This window comes from Ostrea edulis, chromosome 5 (genome assembly GCF_947568905.1).
Source record: "Ostrea edulis chromosome 5, xbOstEdul1.1, whole genome shotgun sequence".
Taxonomy (NCBI): domain Eukaryota; kingdom Metazoa; phylum Mollusca; class Bivalvia; order Ostreida; family Ostreidae; genus Ostrea; species Ostrea edulis.
In genome coordinates this window covers 28437938-28464291 of record NC_079168.1, presented here as the reverse complement: position 1 = coordinate 28464291, position 26354 = coordinate 28437938, and the positions used below count along the sequence as shown (strand labels likewise).

The 26354-nt window shown below is 34.7% G+C and overlaps 2 protein-coding genes and 1 long non-coding RNA gene across 5 annotated transcripts; 1 reads left to right on the top strand and 2 right to left on the bottom strand.

Moving 5' to 3' along the window:
- The first annotated feature begins 28 nt into the window (after positions 1-28).
- Positions 29-18601, top strand: LOC125651847 (ATP-dependent Clp protease ATP-binding subunit ClpX-like). Of its 2 annotated transcripts, XM_048880653.2 has the most exons (11): positions 51-460; positions 1452-1667; positions 3475-3602; positions 5976-6132; positions 9097-9258; positions 12103-12267; positions 13048-13319; positions 15002-15280; positions 15459-15551; positions 15703-15734; positions 17200-18601. In XM_048880653.2, exons 1-11 carry the CDS (start codon positions 373-375, stop codon positions 17213-17215), a joined length of 1608 nt encoding a protein of 535 aa, XP_048736610.2. In that variant the 5' UTR covers positions 51-372; the 3' UTR covers positions 17216-18601. The 2 variants fall into 2 exon arrangements, with proteins under 2 accessions (XP_048736608.1, XP_048736610.2); XM_048880651.2 differs by lacking the exon at positions 15703-15734 and having other exon boundaries at positions 29-460.
- Positions 9774-11320, bottom strand: LOC130054796 (uncharacterized). Its single transcript, XR_008803139.1, has 2 exons — positions 10891-11320; positions 9774-10740 (listed from the first exon to the last, which is right to left on the bottom strand). It is a non-coding gene; the product is annotated as an uncharacterized LOC130054796 (long non-coding RNA).
- A 2603-nt stretch (positions 18602-21204) lies between the features above and the next one.
- Positions 21205-25557, bottom strand: LOC125651851 (serine/threonine-protein phosphatase 6 regulatory ankyrin repeat subunit A-like). Of its 2 annotated transcripts, XM_056165665.1 has the most exons (4): positions 24356-25557; positions 23958-24296; positions 22807-23634; positions 21205-22165 (listed from the first exon to the last, which is right to left on the bottom strand). In XM_056165665.1, the coding sequence occupies exons 3-4, from the start codon at positions 22868-22870 to the stop codon at positions 21333-21335; spliced, it is 897 nt and encodes a 298-aa protein (XP_056021640.1). In that variant the 5' UTR covers positions 22871-23634; positions 23958-24296; positions 24356-25557; the 3' UTR covers positions 21205-21332. The 2 variants fall into 2 exon arrangements, with proteins under 2 accessions (XP_056021640.1, XP_048736615.2); XM_048880658.2 differs by lacking the exons at positions 22807-23634; positions 23958-24296 and having other exon boundaries at positions 25312-25548.
- Positions 25558-26354: the final 797 nt, after the last annotated feature.

Here is a 26354-nt window from a genome sequence, read left to right as displayed (position 1 = left end):
ACGTACCGTTACCTTTTAACCGTTGTTCGTTGTCAAGCATTTGAGTGATCATGATCGCGTAACAGAAAGTAGGTCGGGTTACTCTCTAAAGAAGGCCTTGACATTTATTGTTTATATTTGATATTTTACACAATAGATGCAAGGTTTCTTGTCGTGATTTTTTGCAGTTTAAATTTCGACGTTACATTTTACAAACATTCGTGGCCATTAGGACCTGGAGTTTTAAAGTTTTGAAGCGAAAGTTTCTAGTGACACGTCTGCCGTTCATGATTGCTCTATATAGTTCAGGACATTTACGTTGTATAACATTGGAGACAGCAGGGACCAGTTAATGATAGAACTGGATATACAACCATTGTTCTGTATTGAATTATGTCGCTGGCGTTAAGATGTGGGGTAAGAAATAGTGTCCGAGCTTTGTCCAGGAAATCCAGCAGATCCCTGACCTCAGGCTCTACAAGTATGTATATAGAATACTCCGTTATTGTGGGACTGCTGTACCTACATACAGATCATGCTGTTAGATAATGTCATTAAAATATTCAAAACGTGTATTTTTACGGGAAGGAACGTTATCAAGCCTCAATACATAAAATTTATGATAAATAAAATTGCAATTAGGTTGGCACAGGATATAAATATTGTAAACATTTGCATAACATTTATTATTATATATACCATAAACAGTTTATGTACGGGGACTTTGTGTTGTTTAACTTGTTAACAAATATGTAAATTACTAGATTTAGCTGACATTGACTTCAGATTTTTTTCATTTTACTTTATGGAGATTATATATAAATTAAACTCTCATAACTCAGAACAACTCTGGAATCGAAAGATGGGTTACACTTATAACTAGTTTAGTTTTAAAGGGGATGGGATGTTGGTGAAAACTATGTGAATATCAGACATTGAACTTTTGATCTCACCCTTTAGTGAAGACACATATTTACAGAACTAACTATAATTTAATTTTCCTTGTTCCCAATCTCTGAAAATACCAAATAAGGAGTACTTAGTTTTTTCTCTCCCTTTGGGATAATAAAAAAAAAAAGAGACCCAGTTTTCACATCCAAATAGCATATAATATTGGTGTCACTGTATGGGGGGGGGGTTACTTAATTGTTCAATTTTGGAATGAAGTAATACAACTTGAAACTTGCTTTATGCTAGGGCAAAGTTAAACATCTATGTTTGAAACAGTTTTTGTCTCACTTCCAACTTCACAGCCTACACATCATTTAGGATGATGTTTGAGATAATCTTTCAGATCAGTATTACCATAAGCAAATTTATGTATGACAATTTAAATGTCTTAAGCACACGACAGTTATGATAAATATATATTACAGTAGCATAGTCACAATTTTCAATGCTATAGTGTACCATGATGTACATATTCATTAATTGTCAATAAATATCAAGATCAATTTACCGATACTTTGTAGGTGGAGTATCTCAGCAGTTTGAAAGGAAAGTTTTAAGTCAACTTCAGCGATGCCAGGAACAAAGCAGGATATTTCATGTGGCTTCATCTCTCCAGTCTAAGACAGGGGGTGAGAATGGAGGGGAGACAGGGGGATCAGACCAGGGCACCGGGGGAGAGGAGGGAAGAGTCAGACCCTGTTCAAACTGTGGAGGTGCTCTCCACATTGACTCCAGTGGTAATATTTAATCTCTTTTATTTCGCTTGTTGCAAATTCTTGAACAAAGTGTGTTTCTGTATTAAGTATTAACTTGAAAACAGGAGTTTTTTTAGGATCTGTAGGGGACTGAAATAAGGCCCCATTCCCAATGCTAAAATGCAGGTATTTTTCTCAACTTCTGCTTTAAGATTCCAAAGCAATGAAAGCAAATTAAAGTAGAGTAGCCTTATTGTTTATAAATTTCTTTCACAGGCCCACAAATTTCTATTTTTGCTTCAAAATTATTAGGTAACTGGTTTTTTTTTGGGGGGGGGGGGGGGGGCTCTGCTTATTTAAATGAGATAAGCTTTCAGAAGGAGTCCAATTGTACCTTAATGCACTGGTTTTGTTTTTTCCCTACTTCTTTGTATGGAATGTTTTTCCCAATTTCACGCAAATATCACTATTTTTTCCCAACTGGAAAAGGCCCAAGCCCTTAAAAATCCCTTTGGAAAACCCCATCAAATACCTACTATTTACTTGTTTTATAATATTACCGAGCAAAGCTTGGACGGGCCTTCGGCCCGTCCGCGAAGCAAGGCTCTAAAGGTAACACGTATGTAAAAGAAAAAAGTCAAATTCAGCAAAAGAAAAAGAGATAATCTCTATATACGTTCACTGAAATTTTCGTGATCCATATGGGCGCCGCCATTTATTTTTTCATTACCTGCTTCAACAGTTATTCGTGTTTTATTTTGAATGCCAATAATAGAAGACTCTGACGTGCAATTCGTAATTTAAACACTCAGTTTGTTCAAAGTGAATAGTATAATTATCATTATAACAGGTTTTAGCAGATAATTACATATAAAACCGTAATACGACTAAATAGATGAACGAGTTCATGAGTTTCTTTGAATAAGAATATACGATAAAATTACGGTTACTTTTTACCATTTTGAATTTATTGGTTAATTTTGTTTAGTTTTATAACGGCCTTTTTATTACATACGGTATGTATTATTGTTGTAAAAATTTGCTTTGAAAAAGAGGAAAAAAGTCGAGGCTAAATGTGACGTCACAATGCACAGTTTACGTCGCCTTGCATTTTATTTCCCGCGTTCAATGAATAGGCGGATCCTGTAAAACTGTTCTCCACATATAAATCCCTTTAATATTGAGATCTTACTGGGTTTTTAGCGCAAGGAAAATTTCATTAAAAATATTTATTTTTAAATGAATCATAATCTACCGTACTTTACGGAATTATGATTACCACTTGGGACACACCAATGACCATTACATGCTTCGCTCGGTCCAACGGTCACACCGTATACATATTAATTAGTTTTGCTGTTTTGGTATATTGTTATTTAAAAACTTTCATTGTATAGCTATTTGATAGTCTGTCACCATCATAAAGTTCATCAGAAGCAGGACCAAGGAACGACAGGAGTGTAGACTATAATCGTATCATTTGGGAACATTTTCCATTCCAAAAATTTCAGTCCAGAAAATACTGAAATATTCTATATAATTATATTTAAAAACTTTAAGAAGTCAGCCATGAGAAATTTTGAATCGACAAAAGCTAACCCCAATAGCAATGTATCTTTCTAAAAACTGGTAAAAATAGAAGATTTCTAAGTGTAAAATATATGTACATGCACTTGATATTCATTATTTCGTCTCTCTACGTGGATAATAGTATCATCTCATCACTGAAAAAAGGATATACAATATACATTATTATACATAGACATTTGGTAATTATTTGAAGACGGTGTGCTTTTGATATGTTTAGAGTTGTGTGTTTTAATTTTTGTTGGATTTTTCCCCATTGCAGTGATGATCAATGGATTTGTAAAGTGTGACAGCTGTAAACAAATGATTATGGTGTCTGAGGAGGAAGTAGATCAAGAGTTTCTCAGTACAGAGGAAGAGGACAAGGGCTATATCCCCACTCCAAAGGAGGTAGGACAAGACTGAAATTAACACCCACCTGATGTAGGTCAGGTAGAGTCATACTAACCCAATTAATGTAACTCCTGTAAAAGTGGGACAGTGTCATAAATAGGAAGAGCTGTACTCAGTCTATACGAAAGTTTTTTGGACCACACAGGACATTCAGTCCTGTGTAATCAATGAACACACCGGACCGAACCAAATTTTGTCAGACCGAAAAACCTAATGTAAAAAAGAGAAACACGTGAAAATGCAAAACCAAGGAAATCTTATTTATTATACTAGTAATACTATACCAGGGATCCCTCCCGCATAATACTTTAGACGGTCCATGCAGTTTAATTACATTCATTTACGTATTTGGATTTGTGTGATATTTTTTACTTATAACAAACATTTAATTGACTCCGCGTCAAAATAATAAAGCTTAAAACCGAATACTGAGACATCAGACATTCCGGTCCGGTGTAAAAAATGACACATCGGACCTGAGGCACTGCACATCGGTCAGGTCCGACGGTCCGATGTCTTTCGCATAGACTGCTGTACTACATGTATTCCAAACTGATTCAGAAGGAAATTAGGTCAGAACTGTACATTTATCACAGAGTGTAAGGAATGTAGGTTAGAGTTTTACATCTAACCCCAGGGATTTTTCAAGGTCCAATTTACTGTCGAAATTTGATAGTATTCCCCATCCAAAATTAGTGAAATTTTCCCCTTTAGGAGAATAATTTTCCCATTTTGTAAACAAAAAATTCCCTTTGCTTCACCTGAAATTTAAGCATGTATTGAGGTATCTAGATTAAATCAGGATCGACATTCTCCTATATTCTTATCATTCAGACGTTTGTCAGATATATTATTTGTTCACATCCATGTAAAACATCTTAATGATCAAGAATGTCATAATTCGGGTCTTCATTCCATGTCATTATGTCGCACAATGCGATGGATTTTGCAAATTCAAAGCTGTAATGTGAATGCATTTTTGGTCTTTAAAAAGCAGTCTCAGGTATGCTCAGATTGCATGATTTTGCATCATTTCAACAACAACAAAAATTCGAGGGTGCATTCTCCTGGAACCCCTTAGCTGCTTCATGCCTTCAGTGTTGAATTTGAGCCAGTAGCTCTTAATTTTCCCTTTTTATGGGAAAAGGGTAGTACAGGGTTTGACATTAACTTTTTTGAGCACTAGACCAATCGGGCTACTTCAAATGATTTTTGCTAGACCTGACCTTACATCCACTAGCCCTGACCAACTCTCCAGAAAAAAATCTGATGATTCTCCATATCTAAATACTTAATTTAAATTACAATTGTCTCAAAAAACGATTTAGTCTCGTCATTCAATTTGATGTTTTTATATACTTTCAATCATATTTTCAGTTTCTTTAAATTCTTACCGGCACGAAAATTCTTTAATCCATTTAGAATAAAATGACCTCAATATATTTTTTTTATTTCTATTTCATAAGCACTTCTTCTCAACGTTTTCCTTTTTTCTCTTTCTTGGGACATCGTTTGCTTTCCTTGAGGACGAGAAATTGTATTTGAATATAGACATTCCCGCACATATGTAAACACCAAAAAATTGTTGTTTACGACGTAATTCATTAATTTGATCAACACTTTCTTATATTCAATTCAAATGAACTGTTTTATTTTTTTAATGAAAATGAATTCAATAATTCTATCTAACCAAAACATAACATTACACACATTAACATTGTGTAGATGTCGTAGAGCATCACTTCCGACTGCGACTTATTAGAACTAAAAATATAGATTATGTCATGTGGATCAAAATTGCTCATAAACTTTTTTTTTTTCAAAGAATAGAATATCTTATGATTTAAAACAAACTTTCTTAAATTTGTTTATTTTTAAACACGACCAGTCGGACTAGTAAGTCGACATTTTACCCGACCGGACCTATCATTTAGTAGACTCGGTCAGTCGGACGTGCCTTAGTGTCAAACCCTGTAGTAATAATTTTTGGTAGAAAAATTCCTGATTGCCCAAACTGTAAGTAATGCAGGACAGTTATCCCAAACAGTGTGGAATTTAGGTCAAAGTTGCACATACACTGTACATGTATATCCAATCTGTAAGATTGTTGGTCAGAGCTGTTGATATCCTTACTGTTGTACATTATCAGACTATCTCCTAGTGACTGGGATTACTGCACAGGAAATAGTACATGGGCCACCTGATTAGTGATTACCAAACTTTTTTTTGTATAATGTATAAAGCATCGAGAGAGTGCATATTAACTTCATTGTACCTTGTTAATGTACACATTGGACTCAATGTTGGATCCAGCATTAATGATTTCTGTTGCAGATATTATCTTTCAGTAAGTGTTTGTTGTGTTTTTAGATTCACAGATTTCTAGATGAGCATGTGATAGGTCAGGAAATGGCCAAGAAGAGCCTGGCCGTGGCTTCGTACAACCACTATAAGAGGGTTAAATGGGCAAAGAGCAGCAGTCAAACCACCCAGCCAAAGGCCAAACTTGGCGAAAATCTGTTTGCAGGTAAAATGAGGAACAAGTGGACATTTATTTATGAAAAATTACCTCTGAGAATACCTTGTGTCAGGTCAGTTTGGTGTGCTGAAAATGTTGGCTTTTCTGGTGGATGAGGAAAATTCATCATAATTTCTAGTGCCAAAAAACAATTTTGCTCCAAAATATAAAACAATGAACTTTCAATCAACTTTTTTTTTAAAGGTTCACACAACATTTATTCACATAATGACAGTCAGGGTTTTAACATCATGCCCTTACAAACCCACCTGACTAGGGGCTACAGGGTATTTCAATCAACTTTTAAACATGCACATATCAATTTTACAATCCCGAAAAAAATTTCAGGGGAGTGTCACGTCTGTCCATTCAAGCTCATTTGTCCTAAACCTTTTGTCAGAAATTGATCATAATTGATCACAAATATTCTTAGGGACATGGACATTTGGACCAAGGTCATTTTGTAAAGGTCAAAGTCACTCAGAACATATAGCTTATACAAGAAAAAAGTTCCTTATTTCAACAGTTTTTGAACAGGTTTTGATCATATATACAAATAAGTAACAGGCAAATGCCTTTCAGACAAATGTCTTTCAAGGTCATTTTGGAAAGGGAAAGGTAACTTGGAACATATACCTTATATAAGGAAAAGTTCCTTAAATCAACATTTTATGCCCCCAAGATCGAAGATCGGGGGCATATTGTTTTTGTCCTGTCTGTCATTCTGTAATTCTGTCATCCTGTCTGAAACTTTAACCTTGCTCAGGGTTTGACACTAAGGCACGTCCGACCGACCGAGTCTACTAAATGATAGGTCCGATCGGGTAAAATGTCGATTTACTAGTCCGACTAGTCGTGTCAAAAAAATAAACAAGAAACTTTACTTTAAACCATAAGATATTTTATTCTTAACTAAAAGAAAATAACTGTAAAGAGTTTGCAAGCAATCTTGAACCGTGTGATGGAATAATCTCTATTTTTAGTTCTAATAAATATGTCGCGGTCGGTGTTTCACGACATCTACTCGATGTTAATTTTAAACAGTTTATTTGAATTGACTATAATAAAGTGTTTATCAAGTTAATAAATTACGTCGTAAACAGCTATTTATCGGTGTTGACATATGTGCGGGAATGTCTCTATATTTAAATACGACTTCTCGTCCTCAAGGAAAGACGTACCAGGAGAAAAAAGAAAAGGCTAGGAAGAAACAAAGCAGGGCTTATGAAATATAAATTAAATAAAAAGCCGGTTGAGGTCATTTTATACTAAATAGACTAAAGAATATCCGTGACGGGTAGAATTTGAAGAAACAGAAAACGTGTTTGAAAATCACATTGAATGACGAGACTTAGATATTTTTGAGACAATTAAATACGTTTTGGTTCAAACTTAACGTTTGTCATTTAAATGAAGTATTTAAATATGGAGAAACTATCAGTTTTTGTCTGGAAAGTTGGTCAGGGCTAGTGGATATAAAGTCAGGTCTAGTAAAAATCATTTGAAGTAGCCCGACTGGTCTAGTGCTCAAAAAAGTAAATGTCAAACCCTGTTGCTATTAACTTTTGAACAGTAAGTGCTAGAGCTTTGATATTTCACATGAATATTCCTTGTGACAAGACCTTTCCGTGGGTATCAACATTTTTAACCCTGTGACCTTGACCTTGGAGTTTGACCTACTTTTTGAAAACTATAACCTTGCTAATAACTTTTGAACAGTAAGTGCGAGATATTTCACATAAGTATTCCTTGTGACAAAACCTTGCCGTGGGTACCAACATGTTTTACCCTGTGACCTTGACCTTGGAGTTTGACCTACATTTTGAAAATTTTAACCTTGCTAATAACTTTTGAATAGTAAGTGCTAGAGCTTTGATATTTCACTGAGTGTTCCTTGTGACAAGACCTTTCCGTGGGTACTAAACCTTTTGACCTACTTTTTAAAAATTTGACTTTGGTCATAACTTCTGAATGGTGAATATTAGAGCTTTCATATTGCACATGCGCAGTTCTTGTGACGAGATCTTTCTACTGGTACCAAAATATTTGTCCTTTTGACCTTGCCCATCTTTGGAATGGACCATTATAGAGAAAATTTGTGTTTCACAAACACATCTTGTTTGAACAGGTATTGATCATACTGTATATCACACAGATAAGTAATAGGAAAATGGTTTTTAGACAAAAGGGGGGGGGGGGGTCACTCAAGGTCATTTTATAAAGGTCAACATGTATAAAATTAATATTTTCAACAATATTTCAAGAATTATTGATCATTGTGCGAATTATTTGTCGTATGAAGTAGTTCAATGGTTAGATGCAGTTCTGGAAGCATCCATCAGATTGACTGATATTCTTGTTAAATGTGGTGGGGGGGGGGGGGGGGGGGGTAGCAGAATGAAAAATTAGTATATTGACAAGCAAAGCAAAATATCAGGTGTTGTCCCATTTTCTAAATTCAGTTGGTAGGGGGGGGGGGGGGGGGGGGGGGGGGGGGTCAGAGTCTTCTACTATGACTGCCTCAAAAAACTTTTTTCCCAAATCTTGGGTTGCTGTTGTTGCAGTCTTTTAGTGCCAATGATCATACTTGGCTAGATAGTTTCTATTCATAACTTTCAAGCTTTCATTCTCCTTATTCATTATTACTGTTGGAAATAATGGGGTGGGGGCAGTCATCCAATATATCATTTATTTGCATTACAAAATAACAAATAATAGAATGATAGTTATTGTCATGAAAAAGTAAGGGCAGAACACATCCCCCTCCCCTTCTTCCCACCGATTCTACATGCCTGTTTGAAAAAAAAATCAATTTAATATTCCTGACACTAAAATTACCTGATAATATGATACATTGCACTGACATCATTGACATTATGTCACAAGTAGTATAAATTTAATGTATTGCAGGTTGGTATTGTAAGATGTCAGCTGTGTAATGTTTTGACTATTTGTGTATTTTGATTTTCACAGAGTCCCTGGAGGCTGCTATCAGAGGGCATGCATCCAGTGCCTTGGGGTTTAATTCTCATCAGAAGGAGGAAAGTGACCCCCCATTGATGTCTCCCGAGGACGACTCCAAACAGATCACGTTACAGAAGAGTAATGTGTTAATGCTGGGGCCCACTGGATCAGGTAATCATTATTATTATCATACACATTCAGGTAATCATTGTTATTATCGTACACATTCAGGTAATCATTATTATTATCATACACATTCAGGTAATCATTATTATTATCATACACATTCGGGTAATCATTATTATTATCACACACATTCAGGTAATCATTATTATTATTATACACATTCAGGTAATCATTATTATTATGGTACACATTCAGGTAATCATTATTATTATCATACACATTCAGGTAATCATTATTATTATCATACACATTCAGGTAATCATTATTATTATCATACACATTCAGGTAATCATTATTACTATCATACACATTCAGGTAATCATTATTATTATCATACACATTCCGGTAATTATTGTTATTATCATACACATTCAGGTAATCATTATTATCACACACATTCAGGTAATCATTATTATTATTATCATACACATTCAGGTAATTATTGTTATTATCATACACATTCGGGTAATCATTATTATTATCATACACATTCAGGTAATCATTATTATTATCATACACATTCAGGTAATCATTATTATTATCATACACATTCAGGTAATTATTATTATTATCGTACACATTCAGGTAATCATTATTATTATCATACACATTCAGGTAATCATTATTATCACACACATTCAGGTAATTATATTATTATTATTATCGTACACATTCAGGTAATCATTATTACTATCATACAAATTCAGGTAATCATGATTATTATCATACACATTCGGGTAATCATTATCATTATCATACACATTCAGGTAATCATTATTATTATCATACACATTCAGGTAATCATTATTATTATCATACACATTCAGGTAATCATTATTATTATCATACACATTCAGGTAATCATTATTATCGTACACATTCAGGTAATCATTATTATTATCATACACATTCAGGTAATCTACAGGGGCTAAGCCTGTTTTGGGCCTGAATTCTGTGATACCATAAATATAGAAAGGGGTCTAACTCTGACCCAGATAAAAAAAACTACCCACTCGCTTCAAATGCCTTAAAAATCAGAAACTAGGTGTGGTATGCGTAATTTGCCAGTCTCCTTGCATAGATTAATGTCTTACCTACTTGCATGCCAAATTTCAAGCCACAGGTTCTAAAAATAACAGAAATACTAGTCTGAATTTCGCTGCTGTCGTAGGCAAGAAATCACCCACTGACCTGGTCTGGTAAATGTCCTAGTAAAAATAAAACAATAACGTATTTCTCTGTTATTTTTAGAACCTGTGGGCTTTCAGATAATCTACAGTATATAAAGAATAAAAAAAAAATTAACGTTGCTCATAACTTTTGAATGCTGAGTGCTAGGGCTTTCATATTTCATATGTGTATTCTTTTCTTAGGTACCAACATTGTTGACCTCATGACCTTCTCTTTGGAGTTTGACCTACTTTTGAAAAAATTAGTACATTGTATGAATATTCCTTGTGACAAGACCTTTCTTTTGGTACCAACATTGTTGACTTTATGACCTTCACCTTGGAGTTTGACCTACTTTTGAAAAAATAGATTTAACCTTAGCCTTAACTTTTGAATGCTTAGTACTAGGACTTTCATATTTTACACGTGTTTTCCTTGTGACAAGACCTTTCTTTGGGTACCAATATTGTTGACCTCATGACCTTCACCTTGGGGTTTGACTTATTTTTGAAAAACTTTAACCTTGGTCATAACTTTTAAATGCTTAGTGTTTGGGCTTTCATAGTATGAATATTCCTTGTGACAAGACCTTTCATTTGGTACCACCATTGTTGACCTCATTACCTTCACCATGGCATTTGACCTACTTTAAAAATAAAATTAACCTCTTAGCATTAACCTTTGAAAGCTTAGTACTAGGGCTTTCATATTTCACATTTGTATTCCTTGTGACAAGACCTTTCTTTTACTACAGTTTAGTATCAGAATTACAGTGTTGCTATATATAGGAGGGGGGGGGGGGTAAATCAGTGTTTCCCAAACACATCTGGTTTCTTACAGACTTTATATACTGTAGATTATCTGAAAGCCCACATTGTAAAATCTCAGGGACTACTTTGAATCCATTTTGACGTCACATTTGTTGACAAATAATGTATGCCACTGAAAATGTAAAAAAAAGAATGTGTGCTTGTAAAATTAGGAGTACACAGAATTTGAAAAATATGTAATTAAAAGATTATTGACTGAATATTGGTGTTTATGTCTGCAATCAGTATTACATTATGTAAAAAAGGACCTTTTGAGCTCTGTTAATCGTGCAATGATCTCGGATATTCAGTGAACATCATATAATCATTTATGAGGAATGTTGTGGGTGTAAAGAGATAAAGTTAGGACGTGTACAATGACAATGTGTTATTGAACTTGTATTGGTGAATATTGGCCGAGTCGGGTATGAAAAATTTGCCCTTCTACACTGGACAGTTTTGCCCCATTTTTAAATTCGTCTGTTAAAGAGAGATACTCAGAGAGACAACAATTTTAATCTGTCTTAAATTCACCCACTGACAATGAGGGCAAGTATTTTCCTGTATACAGTAGTTTAGCTTTCTCCCCACTGCGTAAATAACCACTTTCACAGTATTGTAATGTGCTATTTTCCAACCTGTGAATCGTGTAAGTGGATAATGATCAGAGATATGCCTGTAGATTTTTAAATTGCCAAACCTGATATTATATGATCCCAATGCAGAACCTCAATGACAAACATTTCTCTATTCAGAAAGTACAGATACATTGACAGGCAACATTTGATAGATGTCCTGTGGAAATTATTCATTTAACAATTAAAAATGGAACCTCAACAATCAATTTCAGGTAAAACTCTGTTGGTGAAGAAGTTAGCCGAGTGCCTGGATGTTCCTTTCGCGATGTGCGACTGTACGTCTATCACTGCCGCTGGTTACGTCGGAGAAGACGTAGAATCCGTGATCTACAGACTGCTGGATAACTCCGACTTCGATGTGGACAAATGTCAACAAGGTTCTAATTAATGTGCATAGTGTATTTACTCAGGCTGCAACAGGTACCCAAAATAATCGAAAACTGCGGGTCATGCTGTTCGGGTCTGGTTCGATACCATTTTACTGGAAATTAGATTCGGGTCTGGTTTTTTGATAGAATCATTATAAGGAATCTGTTTATATGACAATATGTAAGATAAGTTGGACCCATTCAAAATATGCCACTGGATCAATAATTATCATCACTTATATCGAAAGCATGGAATAGAAAGGAGTAGAAGTAGCAATGCTTTTTCTAGTATGGAGGTCGAGTCTAAACCAGAATCCACATCCACATGTAATTATTGTAACAATAGACAAATAAACGTTTTTTAAAAATTATTTTAACATAGCTACCGGTATATAGACACGAAACTGAATAAAAACATCCTAAACCAACCCAAAGATTTTTTGGAACTGTGACAGCCCTAGTATTTACAGTTTTAAAAAATGCTCTATAAAACACATTTGATCAGTCATATTTCCCAAAAAATTATTCTCGAGGGGAGAATTTAGAAAATGAAAGAGATTTTGGTAGTTTTGATATTTTATCCTCTGATGTTTAGTGACATACACCTAACATGTATAAGGAAGACTTCAAGAGAAATCAATTTTGTTGAATTTTACGGTATATTTAGGTAGTAATTGATTTAAATCTTGTATGATATCTCAAGTTTCTAATGATATATGTGACACTAGTAGTTTGAAGAACAGAAACTGTTTTCATCACAAGTAAATATAAGGTATTCCTGTATTGCAGGCATTGTTTACCTTGATGAGGTTGACAAGATCCGAAGTATTGTACCGGGTAATTCTAGGAACGTTAACTCCTCCCGGGACGTGGGAGGAGAGGGCGTACAACAGGCTTTCCTGAAGCTCCTTGAGTCCAACGTCGTTAACGTGACAGAAAAAATGGGGAAGCGAAATGCACACGAAACCACCTACCAAGTGGACACCACTAACATTCTATTTATAGCCTCAGGGGCATTTACTGGTATCACAGATATTATTCGTAACAGAACTAATCAAAAGGTACAGTATTTGTTTAAATAACTCTGTATGCTTCTTTTCTTTTGTTTGTCTTTCTTTCTACCATCCCTTCATTTTTTCTTCCTTTTCCATTTCTCTGTTTTGTTAGTTTATTATGGACATGAAGTATACATACCCTATATGATTACTATCACTTTGTGTGATATATTGTCTTTACACTTTTTACTTATTGTTATTATCAATTATCATAATAATATCTCAGTTTATCAGTATGTGGACATTACATACACGTACCTTTAAGTTTATCAGTATGTGGACATTAACACATACACGTACCTTTAAGTTTATCAGTATGTGGACATTAACACATACACGTACCTTTAAGTTTATCAGTATGTGGACATTTATACATACACGTACCTTTAAGTTTATCAGAATGTGGACATTACATACACGTACCTTTAAGTTTATCAGTATGTGGAGATTACATACACGTACCTTTAAGTTTATCAGTATGTGGACATTACATACACGTACCTTTAAGTTTATCAGTATGTGGACATTAACACATACACGTACCTTTAAGTTTATCAGTATGTGGACATTAACACATACATGTACCTTTAAGTTTATCAGTATGTGGACATTACATACACATACCTTTAAGTTTATCAGTATGTGGACATTTATACATACACGTACCTTTAAGTTTATCAGAATGTGGACATTACATACACGTACCTTTAAGTTTATCAGTATGTGGAGATTACATACACGTACCTTTAAGTTTATCAGTATGTGGACATTACATACACGTACCTTTAAGTTTATCAGTATGTGGACATTAACACATACACGTACCTTTAAGTTTATCAGTATGTGGACATTAACACATACATGTACCTTTAAGTTTATCAGTATGTGGACATTACATACACATACCTTTAAGTTTATCAGTATGTGGACATTACATACACGTACCTTTAAGTTTATCAGTATGTGGACATTAACACATACACGTACCTTTAAGTTTATCAGTATGTGGACATTAACACATACACGTACCTTTAAGTTTATCAGTATGTGGAGATTACATACACGTACCTTTAAGTTTATCAGTATGTGGACATTACATACACGTACCTTTAAGTTTATCAGTATGTGGACATTATTACATACACGTACCTTTCAGGAAAAAGCTTTCATAGGCTCTGTGTGCTGTCTAATCCTATTATGTTATACTTATGTTCTAATTCACCTTTTCAAATGAACATAAATTATTTATATAAAACTCAAACACAAATATAGGAAACAGTTCGCCTGCACAAGTGCAACAGACTTTAGTACTCTATTTAAATGTACATGTATAATTATTTATCCTCACTTCATTCATCATTCTACAATAGAAAAATGTAATATCAGTAACAATGTTAGATACACAAAATGCTAAAAGAAAGGTGGGTGGGACCTGCACTCGGGTAAACTTCGATGCGCACAAATGACTTTTTACAACCAATCAAGAATTGGCTGTAAATATAAACACTGACTTCATGTGTTGCCTGTAACATTTATAAATATACAGAATTAAATACTGTTTAAATAAATATAGGTATGGAACACAAATTAGTGAAAGGTAGTAGACAAACTTCATTTTGTTTCTTATAAAATTATCTAAAAGGTAAATCTTCCTCATATTGTACTCCACTTTCCTTGTTATGTTTCAGAGTTTAGGCTTTGGTACTCCGGAGGATGAATCCATTCTGATGGAAAATGAGGACAAAAAACTGTCTGACATAGAACAGTTAAATGTGAAATATGACCAGCTTCTGGGCGAGGTGGAGACCACCGATGTAGTGAAGTTTGGACTGATTCCAGAATTTGTAGGGCGGTTCCACATTGTGGTGCCGTTGCACAGCTTAAGTGAGGACCACCTAATGAAAATCCTGACAGAAACCAAGAACTCTCTTATTGCACAGAAGGAATTTCTTTTAGCCTATGATGAGGTATAATTCAAAATTACAGACTTGTTTTGAAGTATCACGCTAGGAAGATTATAAGTACACAAAAAGCATTGTGTACGTGAAATACTAAGACGTTTATAGGGTGTTGAAAAAGGTTTTCTGTTTCAGTTATTTCTTCTGTGTCAAATGTCAAAGTAATGAAAGCTATTATATTTTGCAGTGTCAGCTGATATTTACAGACAGTGGTCTGAGGGCCATAGCACAGAAAGCCTTAAAGAAGAAGACTGGTGCCCGAGGAATACATCATATACTAGTAGGTGTCATTCCTTCTCAGGAAAAAAAAACACCCACAAGGGAGTTAACTGTAACATAGGGACATTATACCGCTCTCTTACGTTTAGGAGGAAGGGTGGAGATTATATGAAAAAATCAATGGGTTTCTATATTACTATTTCCTTTTTTAGACCCATAACAATGAAGTCGAAGGGGACTTTAGGTTTGCACTTTGTTTGTCTGTCTGTCAGTCTGGTAAATCAGTTTTCTGCACTTTTTTTTCTCTGTTCTTGCAGATATTTATTTCATATTTGGTACACTGCTTTGCCATATGTAACAAGTTACAGATCAAGTTTGAATTTTGTTTTTGTTGATTGATTTTTCACTAAGTTATGGCCCTTGGACTTAGAAAAATAGCGTGAATTATCAGTTTTCCAGACTTTTTTTTGTGCTAGCAAATATTCATTTGATATTTGGTACATTGTTTTGCCATAATAAGTTGCAAAGTAAGTTTTAATTTTGTTTTGGTCTGTTATTTTTCACTAAGTTATGGCCTTTGAACTTAGAAAAATAGCGTGAATTATCAGATACCGGACTTGTTTTTGTTGTGCTTCCAGATATTCATTTGGTATTTGATACATTGCTTTGCCATAGCATATTACAGATCAAGTTTGAATTTTGTGATTTTGTGCTGAGTTAAGGCCCTTGGACTTCAAGAAATAGTGTTTGAAAAATAGCATGAATTGTCAAATACCGGACTTGTTTTTGTTGTGCTTCCAGATATTCATTTGGTATTTGGTACATTGCTTTGCCATAGCATGTTACAGATCAAGGTTGAATTTTATGATTTTTTGCTGAGTTACGGCCTTTGGACTTCCAAAAATAGTGTGAAATATCAGTTTTTTGGACTTTTTCTTTCTTTGTGCTTGCAGTTATTCAATTCATGATTAATACATTTTTAGTTCACCTCCATAAACTTGATAAGATCTAGTGGAGTCACATCCACCCCAATTTTAAATTTATATCCAAATTTCTTATTTCTGTAGATGAGAGTACTACACTCATTAAAACTTCTAGCATAGTAATACAGCAATGTAGCTAAATTATTCATGATCACCTACATTTCATAGTTCATTGATTTGGTTAAAGACTTAATCCTAATTATAAAGTTGTCTTTTTTTTTCTTGGTCTAGTCTTTGTACCTGAATAGTAATTGATCTCCAACCATTCCTATCCTGGTTCCCCAATTTTCCCTTTTACCGTAACCTACAGAATGAACTTTGAATATTGTTGCGATCTGATAATTTTTGCGACTGGTAGGGGACTCTCAGAATGCTTGTTTTCTGTGAAGTGTCATTCATGTATATGAATTTAAATAGCAAAGTTATTAAAGAATTAAAAACATTTTTGCGTAGTTCATTTAGCATTCCAGAGTGTATATAAAGCTCTGTTGATGAATATTCATTAACAAATATATTTACCTATCAATATTTTATAAATTTAGTAAAGAATGCATAAAGCATTGTCAAACCCATGCTTTTTCAGACCATGTGTCACCATGATTTTATTGTTTACTTTGATTTGCAAATCAAAACTACATTGGGGGTTTTAATGATATTAATTTGTTGGCATCAATATTTTAAAAAGAAACATGTACATTGTACTCCAGCTCAACCTTTCTTTTGTAGGAGGAAGTGTTGCTGACGCCTATGTATGAAATACCCAGCATGCCTGATGTGGAGAAAGTGATAATTACTGCAGACACAGTCAACAAGAAGGAACCCCCTACCTATATACGACGACCAAACATAGAGGAACCAGTCCAGAGGCCTATCCAGGCCAGCGGCTTAGCATGATGTGATGTTCAGCGTAATACTGGGTCCGTTTTTTGTCGGATCTATTGTTAAGAAAGTTGCTACAATGTTGTGGCTGGTGGTTCTAGTGAGAATGTAGACTAGTGATTCATTTGAGATGAATTTATGGAAGAGTGTGTACCCTGAAACTCTGGAGAGTGAGGAAGAAGCTGGGAGTGTGTGGACTGTATTGTTCTGTGTAATTAATCATTATACACAATGTCCACAACGATGTGATTCATCTTTCCTCTGATTTAAATGTTATCAATTGTATTGCCGGTTATAAACAATTCCAGTGTTGGAAAGCAGTTTGAAGTAAAACCCATTATTTAAAATCGGTGCACCTTCTGTTGAACTCAGTCAACTAGCCACGTGGACACAGGAGCCCCTTCTTGGATGGACTTCTTAGTAATACGTCTTATTGTTTTAAAATGGCATTTCGTTTTTGTTATTATTGAATTGGAAAGATGTTTCAAGTACAATTAAGAATGGTGAATTTTATGTAATAGTTCATTACTTACAGAAAAAAAAATAAAATCCACTTTTTTCATCCCTAAGGTAGAAATACTCTTTTTAAATTATGATGTGAACAGAAAAGTACAGGATAGATGTTTAGATTGTTTGTATTATGGAGATATGAAACAATGTATGTATTTGGGCATTTTGTAGGATTCGTAAAACTGGCTTGGATTTCTCAACCAAAAAAAAAAAAAAAAAATCCGACTTTTTTAAAATTTTAGTTTTCTGAGTTTATGTATTCTTTTATTTGAGTTTATGTATTCTTTTATTTGAGCAGTCAAAATTTGAGTAAAATATCAGACTGAAGTCCAAGTTTTTACAATTTTTAAAAAAATATATTTTTTTTTAAATCCATTTATGCAGAAATTACCCCCACTTTCCAATGTTTTCATATCCCCATAACAGAATAACCCAAACACTCTCTGTATTTTGAAGTTTATAATCAACAAGTCGGTGGGTTTTTTTTTATCTAGAAATACATACATTAAAACAGCATTATTACTGACCAACGTTCATATCAAATGCAAACATTTAGTTGTGTGTGAAAATTTATACATATCTTTCCTCATCAATTCTTGAAAACCTGACTGAAATTAATATTAATTTAAGTACATTGCACTTTTGAAATTTGTTAAATGATTTGTAAACACCAGAAAATGGAATAATTTATTTTGTTTTATATGTGTTTTTACATGATATTAAAAGATGCTTGGATTAAGCAACACTTTCTTTAGCTCACCTGAAATTAAAGCTCAAGTGAGCTTTACTGATCACTTTTTGTCTGTCTGTCCATCTATAAACTTTTCTCGTTTTCTTCTCCAGAACCACTAGGCCAATTTTAACTAGTCTTGGTACAGATCATCCTTGGGTGAAGGGGATTCGAGTTTGTTCAAATGAAGGGCCATGCACCGTTCAAATGGGAGATAATCATGAAAATGCAAAAATAGGGTGAGGTTGTTAAAAAATCACTGGGCCAGAAAACCTAAGATTTACAGGAGAGCTTCCCGACATAGTGTAGATTCAAATTTTTTAAAACATGGCCCCTGGGGATAGGGTGGGGCCCCACTAGGGAATCAAAGTTTTACATGCAAATATATAGGAAAAAATCTCAAGAACCACTGGGCCAGACAAATTCAAATTTACATGGCAGCTTTCTGACAAAGTGCAAATTCAAGATTAGTCAGTTAAAATCATGGCCCCTGGGGGTAGAGTGGGGCCACAATGGGGGAGCAAAGCTTCACATGCAAATATATAGGAAAAATCTTCTCAAGAACCACTGAACCAGAAAAGTGGAAATTTACATGAAAGCTTCATGACATATTGCAGAATCAAGTTTGTTAAAATCATGTCCCACCAGGTGTAGGTTGAAGCCACAATAAGGGATCAAAGTTTTACATGCAAGACTTAGGGCAAATCTTTAAATACGGGATAAGGTGACTCAGGTGAGCGATGTGGCCCATGGGCCTCTTGTTTCTAGAAGTGTTTCTATTGAATATGCATGTACATGCATTTGTCAAGTTTGGAAGCCAGAAATGTATATTCAAGAAATAAATTTCTTTTGTTTTGAAAATACATGAGGACATCAACTGCAACCTTTTATGCCATCATATTTCATTCCGTTGATCATATGTTAGAAGTGGTGATTCAACGTACCAATACAGATACAGAAGTGTGTTAAAGGACACATCTCATGTTTTTAAACTTTTTAATTTTTTCAGCAAAATTAATTCATTTCATGCCTAAAACTACTTTACATGTGTTTTAAATGAAACAGTTTGCGTAGTTTTCGAATTTGAAAGCGATGAAATTCAAATCTTGCGATATGCATATTTTCTTCGATATTTTACGCGCCATTATCTGTGACGTCATATGCGACCTCGAGCGAGAAGATTTGAAAACAGTTGATAGCCATTTCATAAACAGATTAGATTTAATTGACAAACAAACAATTATCACATTAACAGCTTGTAAATAACACTGCATTAGGGTGTTTTGTGCCGTTTAAGCGTGTACTTGCTGTCAGTAGAGAGGATTTGGACTGTGTTTTTTTTCAATTTTCGAAGGAAGGTATGAGGGACAAGCCGTGAATATTTTTTGTCGGCACAACGACTTTGCCATAAAAACTCCCAGTAGAATTTGTCCCTGTACTTTTCCAAACAAGCACTTGGACAAAGACGTAGATAAACTGCAAGAAAATTGTTCTATCGAAGCTACGCACTGTTACATATAGGCCTACGGCATATGCTTTCCGTTCTGCTCTCGAATTCAATACACACTCGCACCAACTGACCTTCACCTTGTAACAACATAGGCAGAACTTTGTTAGCAGTGTCTACCAACTGGTAGTTTTAAAAAGGAAATTTAAAGATAATTGAACTTTCAATTATAAATAAAAATATATAATATTTCCCGACTTTTGAATTGAATTATAATTAATGCTTTCATTTTTTTTTTTTTTTTAAGAAAAGCGTACGTGTTTACAACAACAGCACGCCGCGCTCCCACTTCGTAAGTAACAACGTGTTGATAACAAAAAATAATTATTAGGCCTAATAAAATTGCTTTAATAAAATAATTTAAAAGTATTGTGATTTTCACAATAAGTTTGATCATTATTATTTTTTTTCCCGAAATGCACCCGTGACAGTAGGCCTAGTTGTCAATGATACATAATCGTATCATAATTTAGGCCTATCTAACTTCTCCAAAAATAAATTTAATAATTATTGCACTGTTTATTTTAGAAAAGCAAAAACGCTAATTACAGTTGTTTACAGAAATGGCATTACCAAATTGTGTTTAGACAGTGATCCCATGTATACATGTAAATATTATTTACTCGCAAATTTATGCAGATTTCATACTCGCTTTTCTCGCACTGGTGGCTAAAAGCTATAAGACTCGGGAAATTTGTCAACATCGAAATAAATGTTATCCATGGTAAATAAATTAGGCCCCTAAAACCCGAGTTTTTAAAAATATCTAACACTACTTTTACAACAAGTTGATCGACGAAGGTCGCATATGACGTCACTGTACCACGTGACTACCTATCTAATTAACTAGGCTTTTTGAAATCGGGGCTTAGATTTAAGTCCGTATTGTGGCTAATTATCGCAATACTTCAGCGAACGAACTATTACAATTAATTTCTATAAGCATAAGGAAGACAAAATGCATATAATTCTGTATACTTTGAAAACACGATATGTGTCCTTTAAGTAAGCTGAAGTAAAGCCGTTTAATATAATTCGTGTTGCTGTTCATACCCTCATGTATTTTCAAAAATGAAATTAATTTTTTTATATTCCCAGCCGTTAAAATAGTCGTGCTATATTTATTAAATTCATACGTACATTGTTCACATTCATGAGGGAAAGTGGCTCTCATTTCAGTTGATGTAAAAATATCGAAGGGGAAAATAATGGGAACGTAAATATTATTTAATATCATAAAAGATCGAGTGCAAGATATTTTTGTAACAAGGGTGGACATTTGAGTCTTTCTAATCTCTGTTCAACGTTCACTCCATCGAGTTGATTTCTAACTGTTTTTCTGCACAAATGTTTTAAATTCATCGGTTGGTTGGCACGCTGTAAAACACGTTCACGGACAGATTGGGAACACGTAGCAAAGGTTGGAACCGATTTTATCCAGTGCCGATCATTATCCAGACTGTACCCTGCTTCTAGTAATAGCGTAATGTTTGTAGTGTCATTTTGTTGATACAAAGTGTGTAATGGCGTTCCTTTTCCAACCAAAGCCAGATTGTTTGAAATGCAACCGGCTCGAATGACGGTACTTATCAATTTTTTGTCGTCGTGGATACAAGCGTAATGGAGAGCAGAGCAACACATAATGTCTACCAGATGGACGTCAGCGCCATTCCCAATCAGAAGTTTAACTATGTCGTGATTTCTAGTGATGACAGCGCGTAGTAGTGGTGTTGTCTGCTCCTTATCTGCGTGGTTGACGTCAGCACCGTGTTTGATGAGGTATGCCGCCACTTGGTACTGATTACCGAGACATGCCCAGTGCAAAGGTGTCCGTCCTTGACAAGGATCACTGAAATTTACAGACGTTCCAATGTCCACCAGGTACCTGACGATGTCCAGATGCCCTTCGTGAGCAGCAGCGCCAAGAACGCTCGCCCCTTCCCAGCGCATGGGATAGTGCGTAATGACATGTTTGTCCACCCCGCCTGAGATCAGCTGTTGAACCTCGTTCTTATTTCCGTAGAAGATGGCATCGAATATAAGGGTGTGCGGGTCTTTCCTTCTCTCTGTAGAAAAAGAAATTTTTAAAATCAATCTCAGTCGCGCGAAAAATGTCTCGTACACAGTCGGCAGTTGATGCCTAACGTTATAGCAGATATATTATATATATGCTTAATAGGTGGATTAAGGTATCGATTTTTTTCATATGGAATACTATCAATATGCACTTTAAATATGATTTAGAAAAGTGATAAGATAAGCCGAGTATCACAGCAAGCTGAGGACTTTCCGGACCAGTGGAGGGGTCCTGTTCTCAGGCACTTGTATTCTACAGATGTTAAATGTTTCATTGTTACTCATGATCGGCACAAGCAGTTCATGTATCGGATTAAACAAGAGAAAGGGACAGGAAATATAAACGGCTTTAGTAAAAGGAGATTTAAACGACTACATATTAAATTACACGGTTTGTACATTCATTTGCATCCAGCAGAATTCTAAATCGTCACTCTCCGTGAACACTATAACCTGGAGTGCGATATCAATGATCATGTGAAGTTCTTTGTTCACATATTGACGGTTTAAGTTCACAAACAAGGTGAATAACCTGTGAGTGCTGATAGTTAGAATTTTTCTGTATGTATCTATAAATGATAAACATATGTACTTAAACGATAGGAGAATTTTAACATTTTTTGGCACTCACCTAATTGTCTAGTAAATCTGTTCGTGTAAACTTGTCCGTTAACCACGTTTAGCCAATACATCATGTCATCATCATATTATTCAACCATGTGTTCGGTCACATTTAAATTAATAGACCACGTGATCTCTGTTTCCCTAGTTTAAATATCACACAGGTAATTATTCGTTATTGCACGGTATTACAGGAGAAAGTCCTCCTGGCGTGGGTTTGATTGGTACGTTCTAAAAAGTAACCGTACAACGTACTCAGTGTCGATAGGTATCCATGTACATTGTATGTGTTTATGAATAATTACATTTAATCATGATTTCTCTGACGAGCATCCGATACGTCAGAAATATTCAATATATATTGTTTACATACGACCTTCCTTAAGATCAGGTTGCATGTTGAGTCATTATTTATTAAACTTTTTTTTTTGAAATCACGACATCTAAATAATGGACGATTGTATTTCAAGACGTGAAAAATAGCTTATAATACCTTCACAGGGACTCACTTTTTGCAAAACTTTGAAAAAATTAATAAATTATATAAACTTTTTTAATTAACTTATTCAGATATTCATCGTTGCTGCGCGAGTTTGAATAAATACTGACCATTCCCTAACGAGTTCAAACGGCCGGCGTGAAAGTGTCATTGTGTCAATGATCGATTCAAATAATCTTTATTTAAAGGGACTGGTTCACTTTTTTTTTTCTTCTTCTTTTTTTAGAAAAATATTTTTTTTTTTCATTTTTGATGTTAAATAATACAAATATAACTCAGTTAAAATTGACAACCACATTTGGACCTACTTGATATACAAGGATAAGAGAATATTTTAGTCTTAAGGAGGTGTGCTACACCAGAGAAATTTGACGTAGATGAAAAGTGGAGGATATGTACAGTAATATTTTGAAGTTGAAAATTTTCAAATTTACTTTATTTTGTCAAAAAAATACAGTTTTTGAGGAAGGTAATCTGAAAAAATATTAAAACCCCTGCTGTACTTGAACCTCCGACCTATAGGTCAGCAGTCGGTATTCTAACCTACTGAGCTACTCGGCTAGGTATTTAAATTGAAAAGGAAAAGCCAAATATTGCTGATATCGATTTTTTCATCCATGTTTTTAAAGGAAGTCAGCCATTATGACGATGTAGAGTACTACCTTAACTCTGTGTTATGTAAACAAGACTCCAGCCTTGTTTATGTTTACAAACAGACTTTTGTAATTTTAATAAAGCATCTTTATTTTGAGCAGAAACAATTTTAACTTTTAAATGACACATTTCATCAAAAGGATACTTGAAATGTGATATATATAATAAAATTCAATCGATAACCATACACTTCAAAACTTTGTAAACAATAACATACCCCATTACCGACTTCAACATAATGATCCATCGCTCATTCTCGGACCTTTCCGTTGCGCATTTAAAAAAAAAAACACCACTTTTCCGAACTTGCCGGAAAGACCAGAGAAGATGCGATTGTTTCACGATAGCTAAGGGGAGGGGGGGGGGGGTGATGGGCAGGTCTAGAGTGCAACAGTCCTTGTTTCACGATAGGTGGGGCGCGCCTGATAGGCAGGTCTAGAGTGCAACAGTCCCATTCCCATTCCTGATTCAGTGTAGGACTGTAGATCGTTCTTAGCGGAAAATAAATAAAAATTATATCTGCAGCGACTGAGCTAGCGTGTGTCAATTTCAGATACGCCACAGTGACCTATTTGTACATGAGCCAGAGTGGATGAGACATTTAAAAATAGTGGTTAAACGTTCTGTAAGCATTTGGCACAACAAATGTTTAAATTATACCCTAATGTACATGGTGAGTATGATATGATAAGCGGTGACGTTTTGCATCATCTGACAATCGAGTACACATCTTCCTTTCTCGTGTGTTTACTTGTTTATCTGTATTTTTAATCTGTTTATACATCCCCGTGTGAGTAAACTTGGAAAAGAGGTTACAGTCCTCTTAAACATTTTGTCAACGTGTTGTTAAGCTCACTAAAGAGACTACATATAATCAACTTTTAGTAATCAACAAAGAATTCGACTCTCTCTCTCTCTCTCTCTCTCTCTCTCTCTCTCGTCAAATTCCCATTACTAGCGCATGCAGATAGACATCCTATATAACTAGCGTATGCATGCACACGCGTCTACAAAGAATCGTCTAAAACTTTCGTGAATTGAATATATCATTTGCACTCGCTTGAATTTTCGGGTTTTTCAAAGCCACTTTTGGTTTTAATTAACATATTTTCTTGATTTCTATCCCAGAAAAGGGAAGTTTTATCATTGTGCTTAATTAACTATCATGATCACGGGAAATGTTTATTGCTTGACAAATCGGACATATTTGAAAGTTTTTCCTTACTCACAGTTAATACTATAATAGGTCGATTACATTTTCATCTTTTCCAAGTCCTAATTGCAAATATTCAAATACGTAGGAGGTTAGCTGTAAAATATATAATTAAACAGTACATACATCTAACACATGCACATTTTTACCTGTCTGCATTACTTGAGTATAATCACCAAGTTGATAAAGAATCCGTAAACCTCTAGTAGATTCCTCCAGCTCGTGGGTCATAATGATCCCCCAGATACCGGGGCTAATGTACTGAACATGACCGATAAGACAAAACTAGGTCATGTCGGATCTTCGTAACTTACTTTTGTTTGCATTTTGTTTATCATATCGGATTGAGTCATCCTATGAAATCGTACAGGACATATCACGTGCACATTAACGATTAGCTGCAATAATGTAGCCCTCTCTGATTTTTTTTTTTTTTTTTTTTTTTTTTTTTTTTTTTTTTTAGGGAGAGGGCTACAACTCCTTAGGATCTCCGTAATGGTGCAAATGCGGGAGTGATTCACTCCCGCAACATTTGCGCTCATTCTAAACATTTCCTGACTTTCTTTACGTAAATAAAATGATATTCTATGTTTCTTAGTCAATATATAAATTTACAACCTGCAACTTAAGATTTGTGAGGCTCTTATTCTACCGTTTTCAACAATTTCGATGAATTCCAATTTCTCGATTCATATTTGTGCGCCATGTTTGATGTACTGAAGTTTCAACTTCCGATTGTCAAGTCATTTGCATATGCCATATAAGGTAGTATTTACATCAATGGACAAGTATGGAGGCGAAAGCTATTTCGTCGGTATTGAAAAGGTTTGAATTTAATATCAAGTTAAAAACCGAACTGCAGAGTGTAAATTCTTTCTGCAACAATATGATTTCCCTTTCTTTGTCGAAGTGGCTCGAGTAACTACATTTTCGCGCTGATTGTCAATGTTTAGGTTTTTCATTAGATCCACCTACGAGATCTCGCGATAACAAGCATGGCGGAGCAGACGAAGAATTTTGCATGCTGTACATTATATTTAATGAAAAACACCTTTATTAGACATGCCCGAGCACAAAGTTGGTACTCCTTTTGGTGTAAACAACATTTAGGACTAATACATAGAGTTTATTATCGGTTATTCATAAAATTATTTTGCACCATTACGGAGATCCTATGGAATTGTAGCCCTAT